Source organism: Neltuma alba, unplaced genomic scaffold (assembly GCF_004799145.2).
Source record: "Neltuma alba isolate B1F8T4 unplaced genomic scaffold, ASM479914v2 tig00006149_pilon, whole genome shotgun sequence".
NCBI lineage: Eukaryota > Viridiplantae > Streptophyta > Magnoliopsida > Fabales > Fabaceae > Neltuma > Neltuma alba.
In genome coordinates this window covers 1-13,303 of record NW_021634367.1, presented here as the reverse complement: position 1 = coordinate 13,303, position 13,303 = coordinate 1, and the positions used below count along the sequence as shown (strand labels likewise).

Genomic DNA, 13,303 nt, shown 5'->3' with positions numbered 1-13,303 from the left:
ATTTCAGGTAGATTTCCTGTCATATTATTCCTTGACAAAGAAAACCAATTCAAATTGCAAAGTTCTCCAATAAGCTTGGAATACCACCCTCAATAGCATTAGAATCAAGATAAAGTCTAGTGAGAGAAGTTATGTCTCCCAAAGACAAAGAAGTTTTCCGTACACCTTCTTTTCTCTTAAATTAATAACTTGTATCTTTTCCCATCTTTTTCTAAAGAGTTCGGAACAGTTCGCTGTAAGATCATAATTCTAACTTAAATCCAATGACAATAAATTTGGCATTTCACCTAGACCAAGTGGTATTCTTCCATATAACCCACTTCTACTCATATCAATATGTTGCAGGCTAGTTTTATTCACAAGCCAATCGGGTATTTCTGAATGGAAGTTGTTAAAGCTAAGATCTATCACACCAAGCGAAGAAAAATCTAAAGAGACAAGAGGTGGAATATAACCAGACAGGTTGCAACTCAATAAATGCACTTCAACTATAGAAGGAAATTGATTCAAAGGACCAACCCAATCTTTCACCAAGGAGAAGTTAACCCCATTCAAAGCAAGATGTTCTAAAGAGATAAGACCACTTGTCCATTGAAAGTTGTCAGCATATAATTTAACAGGCTAAAAGACAACAAGGTCATCATATAACTTTTCAGCGGCCCTGAGATCAAGAACTTGCAAACGAGATAGGTTGCCTAAATGTGGAGGAATGAAGCTACCAAAACCAGCAGTTGACAAGTTCAAATATTGCAAATTTTCAAGTGATCCCAAGAATTGAGGAAATTGGTATGCCATTGAAAGCGTTAAAACTCAAGTCTAAATGCCTTAGTGATGGCTTGAGCTTCATTAAAGATGGTCTTATCTCACCATTTAAGTCCCAGTATCCATACCTGCTCAACTGATGTGGATCCCAATACGGGTTGTGGAGATCAACTGTAATAACTGCTCCTGTGCTGTTGTCACACTCTATTCCATGCCATTCACAACAGTTGTCTCCCCTCCATGAAGATTTGAAGTCCATGAGAGCTTCTCGATCAGAGGCCAGGCAATAAATCAAGTGGCCCCCATTACTACTCCCAATGAAAACTAAGATGGAAAAGCACACAAAGTGTAATAATAACTCAGTCACTGGTAATTTTGCCATTGATGTTTCTTTCTCTCTCTCTCAAGCAAGTTTTGGTTGCAGGCAAAAGCTACACATCTCAGTATCGAATATGTAGCTACATACGCAGCATGCAATATCGCTCCTTTCCGCGCGTGACAGTGTAAATAAGATGAGTTTTTTTTAACATGTTGAATGGTCCAGAAATGAACTTAAACTTCTTTTCTTTTCTCTTTTGGGACCAACCAGAAACGAAGAACTTTCATTGAGAAGAAATGAGAACATGCAGAAACGTATACTGGTTTGTATGTAGTAAGCATCTTTCAGTCTTTTGCCCCATGTAAAGGGTCATTGATATGGTCAAACCTGCTAATACCTTTAGAACCTAGAACTTAGTACAGTCACGTATGTGTGTTTCTACTTTGACTTTGATGAGAAAGTTCCAACTTCCAATGTCCTGTTTTCTTCTCGCGTTAGAAATATTGTTTTTATACCACCATTGCTTTCTTTCTTTCTTTCTTTCTTTTTGCCGTCCACAAGTAGCTTAGCTTAATTATGTTTTTAAGAACTTAGTGGCCAAAGCTTAAACACTTAAAATTCCAAGATCAATACATTTATTTTATTTTTTTTGGGAAAAGAAACTTAACAAGTCAGGTCACTTAAATTTGATTTGCCGGTTCCTATGTATTATTGCTAAAAAGGTTGCTCATCTAACCCAACCCAATAAATAATAGAAAGCAATATGTAGCGTCCCTTCGTTAGCATGTAAGAATTATTACCATTTCATTAATTTTTTAAACCCACCCCATACCCTTTATCCCAGATCAATTAGAGAATGGGAAAAACAAACCTAAGAATTTTCTTTTACTATTATCATTATTATTATTACAACAGGAAGGCCTCAAACCAGCAGGCCACTTCTAGACTCTCATTTCCATCCTCATTCAACAGTAAACGCGACTCATCAGTGAGAGCCGCTATTGGATGAAAGCCTCTAACTGCAGAGTTCATCTCTCTTCTTTTTCTCTCTCATTTATCTCTCACAATCTCATCCACAAATAGATTACTATTCAAATTTAATATTTTACAAAACTATTATTACAATATTATATAAAGTGGAGAAAAAAGGTGGACAATCTTTTTTTTTTTTTTTAAATACAAGCACGTATGTCACAAAGGGCAACTTCAGCCAGAAGACTAATCAGAAACAATCATTTTTGAAAATATTAAATTTGAACCATTCTTTTTCTTTCTTTCTTTTTTTTTTTTAATGAAATGGTAGAGATGAGATTTTGAGAGGAAAATGGTAAATGATAGAGATGATTTCTGGGAAATCTTAATCCCAGGAAGCTTGGCTAGGTAGTCTGCAACTTTGTTCCCACTCTACGGCACATGCTGGATGAGAGTCCAGTTTTGGGCCATCAAAGCCTTGGCTTCACGGACCAGCCGGTCTGCTACCTCATGAGAGCTTTCGTTGTCGCCATGCAGAAGTTGCACTACTTCCATTGCATCAATCTAACAATCAACATATTTGAGCATGTATGATAATACTCTTCCAATTTTTAATATAAGACCTATTTAACTAATTTGATTACATTAAGAAAGTTAAGTAAGTTAGTTAATTATAAAAAATATGACACAGTTTTCCTAAAACACCATAATCATCTTTCTTAATACTTTCTCTCCTTTTTCTACTTAATTATAGTTGAGGGAATATCCATAAGAGTATTTTATTAAAAAATTGATAAATATGATAAATGAGTATTATATTTAGGATCAAAACTAACTCAACAATTAGGTTCTATATTAAAGACCGGAAGAATATATGGATAAATATTACTACCTCCGGTACTACATAAGATTTAGTTTGTAGGGTAATTTTATACAAACTAGATTTTATATTTAAAACCATAAGTAATATGTAAGTTTATTTATATGTATTATTTTTTTAAAAAAATATTTTTTCCAAATTGATATCTACCTTACTAAGTTTGTTAACCTCCTTAACCCTATTAATTAATAATACTTCCGGTTCTTAATGCAGAAGTTAGACAATTAATTTGGGAATATTAAAAAATTATTTAAGATGGTTATTTATAACAAATTTGCATTGATCTTTTTAAATTATTATTTTTAATTATGTGCATTAAAATTATTTCTTGATGAAAATCCTTACAATCAATAAAGATATTTTAATTTTAAAAAAATCATAAATTTTTAAAAAAAATGATGGAGTTCTTATATTTAAGATCAAATCTAACTTTTTAATTAGCTTTTATATTAAATACTAGAGATAGTACTTGACTACTAGCTTCCAATGCTTCTAAGGTTTTTCCCCTCCTTTTCTTTATTGGAAAAATGTAGAATAACTATTTAAACAAGTATATGAATTTTCTTTTCTTTGTTTCTTTCCCCCGAATTGTGGGATAACTACAAAAACCACTGAGATTTATTACATGCATGTCGAAATCCTTAGCTTGACGTCGAACATCATTCTATTTAATTTATTATGAAATTAAATATAAAATTCTATTTATTAGAAGTTGTTCCCATAAACATGTCGCTTCCTACTTCTTCAAGTATTACATACAGGCATGCAGCATTTATTGATCTTGTCAAGAGAATTTCTTTCCCTTTGAATATTTCAAATGGAAGTAAGTAATAAGTCACTTATATAACTAATAGGGATACTAGCTAGGTGTAAAACAAATTAATATTTTAAATAACACATATTATACTATGAAACATGTCAGAAGTACAGGAACACAGGAGCAAGTACATAAGAGACATAAGCTAGAAATGCAAATAACGAACTCATCGGCTACGGTCAGTGACTCAAGTAAAACCACTTATCAATCAGCCCATCGTCTGTTTCATCATTACTCGCTCCATTATCAGAACCAGGAACGTCATTGTAATGTAGGCACTGCACAAGAAGGGGACAGCCATAAAGACCAGGGTTCCCAACAAATGAAGATGCTTCAAAAGTTGTTATATGACCCCTGTAAGGAATAACGCCTGAAAGGTTGTTGTAGGATAAATTCACGTAGCCCAAAAATGATAAGGAAGGCAAGCTTTGAGGAATGGTGCCAATAAGCTGGTTGCTCGAGAGATCAAGTGATAATAGCTTATGCATATTGGATATGCCCTCTGGAATACTTCCAGTTATATGGTTTCTTGACAAGTTCAAATTCCTTAGGCCAAATAGCTTTGTAATTTCCTGAGGAAATCTTCCAGACAAATTGTTCCCAGAAAGGTCTATGCTGGTGACTAGTGAAAGAGTCTTGGTGTAAACTAGTGATTGGCCTTTTGTATTCATAACCAACCTATCATGATAAATCACATCTTGATATGCTGCATGCTTGAAATTTTCATTCATTTTCTCTTGAGCCATTGCTTTAAGATCACCAAGGTTGGCTGGAATGTTGCCACTCAAGTCATTTTCCGCAAGGTCTAGGACTCGCAAAGAACTTAGTTTTGAGAGATCAGAAGGTATTTGTCCAAAGAATGAATTGGACCTTAACTTAAGAACCTGAAGATGTGAAAATGCATGCCCAATCCAAGTAGGTATCTCACCAGACAGTCCATTATTTGCAAGATCCATAGTTATCAAATTGGATAAATCGATGAGAGATGATGGCACCCTCCCTGAGAGATGGTTATCACTTAGGTGCAATATTTGAAGACCTTGCAATTGACCTAAGGAATTTGGAATAGCACCAGAAAGTTTATTGCTGCTAAGATCTAGCACGTGCAGGAAAGAACAGCTAGCAATGCTTGAAGGGATCCTTCCGGTGAAGTTGTTGCTTGAAAGATCAATGCTATGAAGAGAACACATCTCTTCTAGGAACTCCGGTATTTGTCCAATAAAGTTATTATGAGAAGGAGATAATAACCGCAAATTAGGCATGGCATTCCAAAACCATTTTGGTATATAATCTGAAATGCTAGCATTTGAGAGGTCTAAAAAGTTCTCCTCTTTTTGTGATTGGAGCCAAGTTGGAAATGAAGGTCCCAAAACACATGAAGTCATCACAAGCCCTACAACTTGGAATGGAGGCATCCCACCAGAGTTGTTGAAATTCACAGTGAATGAATTGGAGGATAAGTATAAGAATTTCAAGTTGGACATATTCGAAAAATGAATTTCGGAGATTATGCCATCCAACTGATTGAAAGAAATATCAAGAGATGATAGGGTAGAAGGTTGCCCTAAACCTTCTGGAAGGGTCCCGCTAAGTTCATTATTTGCAAGTTCTAGCATAGAAAGACTTAACAATGACCTAAAGAAGTAGGGATAGGACCTTTGAATGAATTATGGCTAAGGTCAAGTTTAACTAGATTTTCAAGTTGACCTAGCCAATATGGGATTTCACCACCTAGTTTATTGTAGCTCAAATCCAAATATTACATAGTAGAGAGAGGATTCCTAGAAGGACAACTTTTTGCTTCTTGAAGAATTTTAGGTAGGCTTCCTGTCATGTTATTTCTTGATGCAGAAAATTCAATCAAGTTACAAAGTTCTCCAACAGAGCTTCGAATACTACCTTCAATAGCATTATAGTCAAGTCGAAGAAGCATGAGAGAAGTCATGTTTCCCAAAGTTGAAGGCAGCTCTCCATATAACTTATTTTCTTTTAATTTAAGAATTTTTACTTTTTCCCATCCTTTTCTGAAGAGTTGAGAGCAACTTGCTGTAAGATTGGTGTTGCCATCTAAATTCAACGACAATAAATTCGGCATCTGACCTATACCAAGTGGTATTCTTCCATATAGGCTACTTTTGCTCATATCAATATGCTGCAAGCTGCTTATATTTGGAAGCCAATCAGGTATCTCTGAATGGAATTTATTATGGCTAAGATCCATGACGGCAAGTGAAGTAAAATTAAGAGTTGCAGGAGATAGAGTATAAGCAGACAGGTTACAACTCGATAGATGGAATTCAACTATAGAAGGCAGTTGATTCAATGCCCCAACCCAATCTTTCACCAAGGAGAGATTAACCCCATTCATAGCAAGATGTTCTAAAGAGATGAGATCGGTTATCCATTGAAAATTATCAACATGTAATTCGAAAGACTGAAAAACAACAAGTTCATCATATAAAATTTCAGCGGCCTTGAGATCAAGAACCTGCAAACGAGATAGGTTTCCTAAATGTGGAGGAATGAGGCCACCAAAACCAGCATTTGACAAGTTCAAATACTGCAAATTTTCCAGTGATCCCACGAACTGAGGAATTGGTATGCCATTGAAAGTGTTAAAACTCAAGTCTAAATGCCTTAGTGATGAATTGAGCTTCATCAGAGATGGTCTTATCTCACCACTCAGGTTCCAGTATCCATACCTGCTCTTCTGATGTGGATCCAAATATGGGTTGTGGAGATCAATTGTAATAACTGCTCCTGTATTGTTGTCACACTCTATTCCATGCCATTCACAACAATTGCTTCCCCTCCATGAAGATAACACGTTCCCACCATGATCTCGAAACCCAGATTTGAAGTCCATGAGAGCTTCTCGATCCGAAGCTAGGCAATTAATCAAGTGCCCGCCATTACTGCTCCCAACAGAAACTAAGATTAAAAAGCACACAAAGTGTAATAATAACTCAGTCACTGGTAATTTTCCCATTGATGTATCTCTCTCTCTCTCTCTCAAGCAAGTTTTGGTTGCAGGCAAAAGCTACAAATCGCAGTATCGAATATATAGATGCATACACAGCATACAGTATCCTTCTTTTCCACGCGTAACACAGTAAATAAGTTGAGTTGTTTTAACATGTTGAATGGTCCAGAAACGAACTTTAACTTCTTTTCTTTTCTCTTTTGGGACCAACCAGAAACGAAGAACTCTCATTGAGAAGAAAAGAGAACATGCGGCAACGTACTGGTTTGTATACAGTAAACATCTTTTAGTCTATTGCCCCATGTCAAGAGTCACTGATATAGTCAGCTCTGCCAGTGCCTTCAGAATTTAGAGCCATGCTAAGAGTCATTCGGATGCTAATTTTTTCATCCAAGAAGATAGTTGAGTCATGTGTCTATGTTTTTACTTTGACTTTGATAAGAAAGTTCCAATGTCCTGCTTTCTTCTTGCGTTAGAAATATTACCTCCGATCTTTAATATAAGACTTCATTTGATTTTTATTTTGGTCCTAATTATAAAATTCCAATCCGCTTTGTTTCTTATATTTATGTATTTTTTCCCATAGTGGTCCTTCTAATTATAGTAGTTCTAATCAATATATTTTATTAATAAAGATATTTTAGAAAAGACAGCACATATTTATTACAAATAACTAACTTAACTTATTTTCTTAATCTCCTCAAATTACTCAACTAGCTCTTATAATTAGGACCGAAGGTAGTCTTATTTTAGGAAAATTAATGTTTTACTCCTATAATTACAAGTCAATATATTTCAGGAAAAAAATTACAAGTCAAGTCACTTAAGTTCGAGTTGTACTTGCAATCCTTAAGAAAAAATTTATTATTGCTAAAAAGGTGTTTAAGTGTGTTTACCTACCTAAGTAACGACAGAAAAGAATATATGAAGGGTCTCTTCATTAGCATGCAAGAATTATTATCATTTCATTCATTTTCAAACCCATACCTTTTCTACCAAATAAGAAGGGCTTAAAACCTAAGAATTTTCTACGATCGCGGATGAGTATATTTTATTCTTTATTCGATGCATTTTCTTTTCTTTAAGAATAATACTTAATAAGTCACGAAAGTACAATTTAATAATAATTAGATTACAAAAAAGTTAAAAAAATGGGTTGTTAATATTTATTTAATTAGATTGTCATAAATATGATGATCTTAACAATAAATTACTTTTTTTTTAATAAGTACAGATATTCTTCTTATTCAAAGCATTATCGAACACTAGATGCGAGAACCTCTCCTATTAAAAATTTAAATATTAATTCATTATGTCATAAGGAACTAATTTTTTTTTGGGCTAAACCCAACTCCAATTGGTATTTTAATAATAAATTACAGAAAATGATTTATGAGACTGATTATAGCGCGGTTTGTCACTAACTCATCGGCGCCTTTTTTTTTGGCACAACGGTGGGCCCAATTCAAGAGTCCTAACAGCAACAAATATCACACAATTATAGTATTTGAGTTGCTGTTAGGACTCTTGAATTATTCAAAATATGTAACAAATTTATTCAAAAAACAATTATTCAAAGAAAATGTAATAATAAAAAAAACTAGTTCCTCGTAACGTGACATGACGAACTAAGATTTAAACTTCTGTTTAGAATGGTATTTACATTTAATATCTGATACTATTTTTAACATGTTTATTTCCAATAAGAGGATAGATAAAGCTAAGCTTGTAAGACATGCGGATGTAGCCAATAAATACAGCGCGGAAGACTAAAATATCATGTCCAGATGATATTTTTAGCTAATCCTACGGCTCATATTCACCACATGCCGTATTGCGACAAACATGTGGGCACACATGTGACGTTACATGTCACGTGTATGTGATGGGATTGCGGATCTCTTTGTCTAAGTTTCTTTTTCCCCACCACGCTCCTTACACGCGCGTACCTCCGCGCGCCTGCGTTCCCGCCATGTGGCGACGATAAAACAGGACAATGATTGGCTGACATACTCTTGCGGAGAGCTGGAACTCCCACTTCGTCTCCTTCATCATCTTCCTAGTCTTCTTCCATGGCTTCCTTTGCCTTAATCTCTCCCTCACCACGCTCGCTTCCTCTTCCCGTTCACAGTCCCTTGCAATTTCGGCGTCCAATTTCGATTTTACGTGCTTCGCTGAGCGCTCCTTCGCCATCGTCCCCTGAATCAAAAGCACAATCTCCAGTTGTTTCTGCGGCTACTTCTTCTTCTTCATCGTCGACGCCTTTCGTTGAATCAAAGTCTCCGGAACCGAGCTTGAAATACGCAGTCGCAAATCCCAATGGAAGCCCCTTTATTCGGCTTCTTCGATCTTCCGAGTCTTCCATTGAAAGGGTAATTTGATTGAGTTTTTACTTTTGCTCTATTATTAGTTATTGCTGAAGCCTCATGCTGCTTCACACTTCTTTCTGGTCTGGGTATTGGTTTTTTTGAAGTTCTTAACCCATGGGTGAGTAACTGAATATTAAAGGCACAAATAAAGTCTACTTAATCATAATCTTCTGAATTTAGGAAGAGCGCGAGTTTATCGCCAAAAGTAACAACTTTGATGGGTATCCTTTTTTATAGATATCAGAATCACATGACGAAATGATTGTTCAACGAGTTTATTGTTTGTAATACTAAGCTTACACTCTCAGTATCTTTTCTGGGGATCATAAGTAAGCTTTATCAGACTTTTAGTTCCCTAAAGACCAGAACTTTGCTGTCAGAACCATCTGCATGAACCAGTGAAGCCTTCCTAGGATTTTTTTTTTTTTTCCTTTTCCCTTTGTGGGTTAAGCATTCTGTCTCCGGTTTGATTTGCAGCTGACGAGCTTGACTATAATAGACGCTGTTATAAATTATGTATCTTTGTTTGACTTTAAAAGAAGACATAGCAGAGAGTGAGTTTTTGAATAACTAAGCAATGTCATTGTAAGTGTGTAGAATCTTGTGAACTGTTTGAAATGATTGAATAAAAATAAGCATCGTTATTGTTGGTTTGGCATGATCAAAATATTCATGCTTCTGTGCTATTTTCTTCGTCAGTGTTCTAGTTCAAAAGGGGATTTTTTTTTTTTTTTTTAAAAGGCTTCGCACATCATTATGAAGAGCTAAATGGTTACAATTTCATATCTGAAAAGAAGATTTTTGGTTTTCTTCTTTGTTGAGCAGATTATTTTCGACTTCCGTTTCTTGGCACTCTTTGCCATCGCAGGCTCCTTGGCTGGTTCGTTATTGTGCTTTCTAAATGTAAGTCTCTAAACACCCTCTATTTCTTAAATTTTGTTGAAAAGTTATTAATGTTTCATGGACGAAGACTAGAAGAGTGAAGCTATTTATTTTAATTCCTGTCATTTGATATAGATTCTCTCCATTGAGAATCCAAACTTCCTTCGATTGTTTTTGTAAAATATATGTGAAACAATAGTTAGTTTCTTGTTAATAGAGTTGAGTTCGTATCATTAAGTTGGCTAGATATAATCTGACTGCCCTTGGTCGTTTTAGGGCTGTACATATATTGTTGATGCATACAAAGTATATTGGTCGAGCTGTGTTAAAGGGATTCACACTGGACAAATGGTCTTGCGACTGGTTGAAGCAATTGGTAATGTATCATCCATACTCCAGATAAAATCTCTTGTTTTGTCAATACTTTTTCTTCAGCTGTTTACACTCTGCTCAAATCAGAAATGGCTTAACTAAAATAGTTCAAAGAATTGGAAAAAAGGAATTATTATATGGTTCTTTCACACGAGGAAGTTTTGAATTTTTATTCCCTGTAAATGTTCTCAACTTTTTCCATCCAAAGCATCTTCCCTGTAATTTATACATGTTGCTTATGAAGAAGACTCGTGCAAGTAACATGTTAGTATTTATCCTTTTTCATGGGAAAACTCAATCTTTACTTTTATTTTGGAACCCAAGTACTGATAAATATATGTCTACTACCTCTATTTTGGAACCCAATGACACAATCTCCTATTTATTCTATTATTTCCTTATAGAATGCATGAATCTCACTGCTGCAGATGTCTATCTTGCTGGGACTGTTATGTTGATATTTGGCATGGGCTTATATGGATTATTTATAAGCAATGTACCTCCTAATGCTCCACCCTCTTCTGATCGTGCCCTTACAGGATCTTCTTTGTTTGGAATGTTTGCCTTAAAGGTAATCTTAACTGCATCAGTCTGAATGTCAAGTATTGCTCTCTCTTCATAATATATAAGCATTTAGTTGCACCATCCACCACACTGAAGTTTAACTTCATATTTTGCATGTGTTATACTGTAATCCCATTTTGGTTTCTTCAAAGACGGAGGAAATCTTGGATTGGTCCCTAACAGATTTTCATTCTCATTTTCATTCCCTCACATTTCAAAATCCATCCAATCTAGTCCCTTCTTTAGCGAGTCCGTAATTAAGTATGTGGGGACACTCTTTCCCATCTCATGTCATCTTTAAAAGCGGATCAAAATTAGAGTTTGATCAACGGAGAGAAGGCACCATAGTGGGAGTAAAAATTTGTCAGGGACCAACTTGAGAATTGTCTTACTGGTTCTTCTCAAGTACAATTCCATTTTCCTTCACATCCATGGTGACCTCATATTATGTTTAGCCCCTCACTTTGATCCTGCCTTTTTCAGGAGAGGCCTAAATGGATGAAAATCAGCTCACTTGACGAATTGAAGACAAAGGTGGGGCACGTTATTGTGATGATTCTTCTGGTGAAGATGTTTGAGAGGAGCAAGATGGTAAAAATACACACGGGAACGGATCTGCTAAGTTATTCAGTCTGTATTTTCCTATCATCTGCTTCTTTGTATATCCTCCATAACTTGCATAGGGAAGAATAGGATGTCAGACAAATATAGTAAATATTGTAGTTGTATAATATTTGGCTTATACGGGCAACTGCAAGTATCTAGAACGATGATCAACTATCAATATGACATCGTGTAATTGAGAGATGTGGCTTCTCTGTAGCTCTCACTACTTCTGTTGGTTTATTTTGGTAAGTTTGTTAGGTTGTACGTTTTGGTATTTTTTGAGTTTCTTTTTTATTTTTAAAGCTTTGGTTATTAGTGGGTGTAATTGATTTTCTTGGTGATCAATAAAATGGACTTGTCATTTGGCCCAAAAAATTAAAGTAAACGCCTCATTTTAAGACGTTATCAAGCAGGGAAAGGGAAGCGAAATTGTATTGACTACAAAAGTTTTATGACAAAAATAGACTGCGTTTGCCGGGAGTCGAACCCGGGTCTATTGCTTGGAAGGCAATTATCCTAACCGTTGGACTACAAACGCGTTGTTGGGGATTTCTTTACTATGTAAGTATAAGTGGCTACCGAGGTCCGCAAAGGCACAAACCCCGCAATCCAACGACGGGGCGGTTTTCCCACATCGGGTCACATTTTCCCCCCACATATCTTTCCATGTTTCATATTTTACGATCCCTGAAAGTCAAAAATAAAAAATTATCATTCCTTTATAATTGATTTATTGGTTTATATCGAACTCATAACAAAAAAGGTTGAAGTCTAAGCGTGATGTGAAATATAGATCTGTGAAAATACTAGCATTTTTAATCTAGTTTACTTATTCATTGTTGTGTTATTCCCAATAAAAGGAACTGTGGTATATAGTCTCGGGATTATTCTGAAGGTGTACATTATAACTTTTTTTTTTATTATGTACTTGATATAAATCAGTAAATCAATTATGAGCTGGTATTGGAGGAAACTACTAAATCTAAGCACCAAAACAATTTTAAAAAAAAATTATATGAGAATTGATGAATTATATTATACCAAACCTCTCCAATAATGTTGCCATACACCAAGAATTTTTATTGAACAGCCTTATTAATTGTGCTATTAAGCTATGGACGTTGGCTTCTTAATCATTCAACCATATTCACCTCATTTTCCTGGCATTCTTAACAAATGTTATTACTATTCAGCAAAGTATTTAAAACTGTTGATAATAGGAGAATGTTCCAATTTTGACAACGCAACGCCATGAATCTGTCTGACTCTCTCCCTTGATAACTTCAGCATCCTTCCTATCTCCTCAAAAGAAAGAGGAGTCTGACCAGTGAGTCCATAGTATAATCTCACTATCTCTGCCTCCCTCTTGTTCACTGTCTCTAGAAGCTTCTCCACTCCTTGCTTCACCAGCTTCTCTCTCAAACATCTTCTCTGGAACCAGTTCATCTGGCCCAGCCATAATCGCCTGCATTATTTCCATCACACCATCATCAATATTATGGTAAGATGATGATCATCTGAACTATGGTGAAAACTGATGCAAATTGTTCATATAACATATGAATGAAGCTGAAGAAGAACCTGAAGTGTCATGTGCCCTTGATCAGTCACCGTGCTGTCCAGTGAAATCGGGGCTCTGCTATTTTCAGAAACAAGTCTAACAGTGGAAGCTTTTACATCAGCATCTCAGCTGTTTCTTCATAAGTAGGCGATCTTCTCAGTCTAATGCTTAAAGCATTGTTGGCCTCTGCAACTTTTGCAATCATCTCATACTTGC

General features: G+C 35.4%; 3 protein-coding genes, 1 long non-coding RNA gene and 1 other non-coding gene across 5 annotated transcripts; 1 reads left to right on the top strand and 4 right to left on the bottom strand.

Annotated features, from left to right (window-relative positions):
* Window positions 1–3,929: 3,929 nt before the first annotated feature.
* Window positions 3,930–5,234, bottom strand: LOC114749736 (receptor-like protein EIX2). The gene has a single exon (XM_028938278.1). It carries the CDS (start codon window positions 5,232–5,234, stop codon window positions 3,930–3,932), a length of 1,305 nt encoding a protein of 434 aa, XP_028794111.1.
* Window positions 5,235–5,509: 275 nt separating this feature from the next.
* LOC114749734 (receptor-like protein EIX1) lies at window positions 5,510–8,788 on the bottom strand. The gene is made up of 2 exons (XM_028938277.1): window positions 8,683–8,788; window positions 5,510–6,681 (listed from the first exon to the last, which is right to left on the bottom strand). Exons 1-2 carry the CDS (start codon window positions 8,786–8,788, stop codon window positions 5,510–5,512), a joined length of 1,278 nt encoding a protein of 425 aa, XP_028794110.1.
* LOC114749731 (uncharacterized) lies at window positions 8,751–11,894 on the top strand. Its single transcript, XM_028938274.1, has 5 exons — window positions 8,751–9,105; window positions 9,928–10,005; window positions 10,261–10,360; window positions 10,785–10,927; window positions 11,404–11,894. The coding sequence occupies exons 1-5, from the start codon at window positions 8,806–8,808 to the stop codon at window positions 11,611–11,613; spliced, it is 831 nt and encodes a 276-aa protein (XP_028794107.1). The 5' UTR covers window positions 8,751–8,805; the 3' UTR covers window positions 11,614–11,894.
* Window positions 11,895–11,992: 98 nt separating this feature from the next.
* On the bottom strand, window positions 11,993–12,064 carry TRNAG-UCC (transfer RNA glycine (anticodon UCC)). The gene has a single exon. It is a non-coding gene; the product is annotated as a tRNA-Gly (tRNA).
* Window positions 12,065–12,659: 595 nt separating this feature from the next.
* Window positions 12,660–13,297, bottom strand: LOC114749730 (uncharacterized). The gene is made up of 2 exons (XR_003740580.1): window positions 13,108–13,297; window positions 12,660–12,991 (listed from the first exon to the last, which is right to left on the bottom strand). It is a non-coding gene; the product is annotated as an uncharacterized LOC114749730 (long non-coding RNA).
* Window positions 13,298–13,303: the final 6 nt, after the last annotated feature.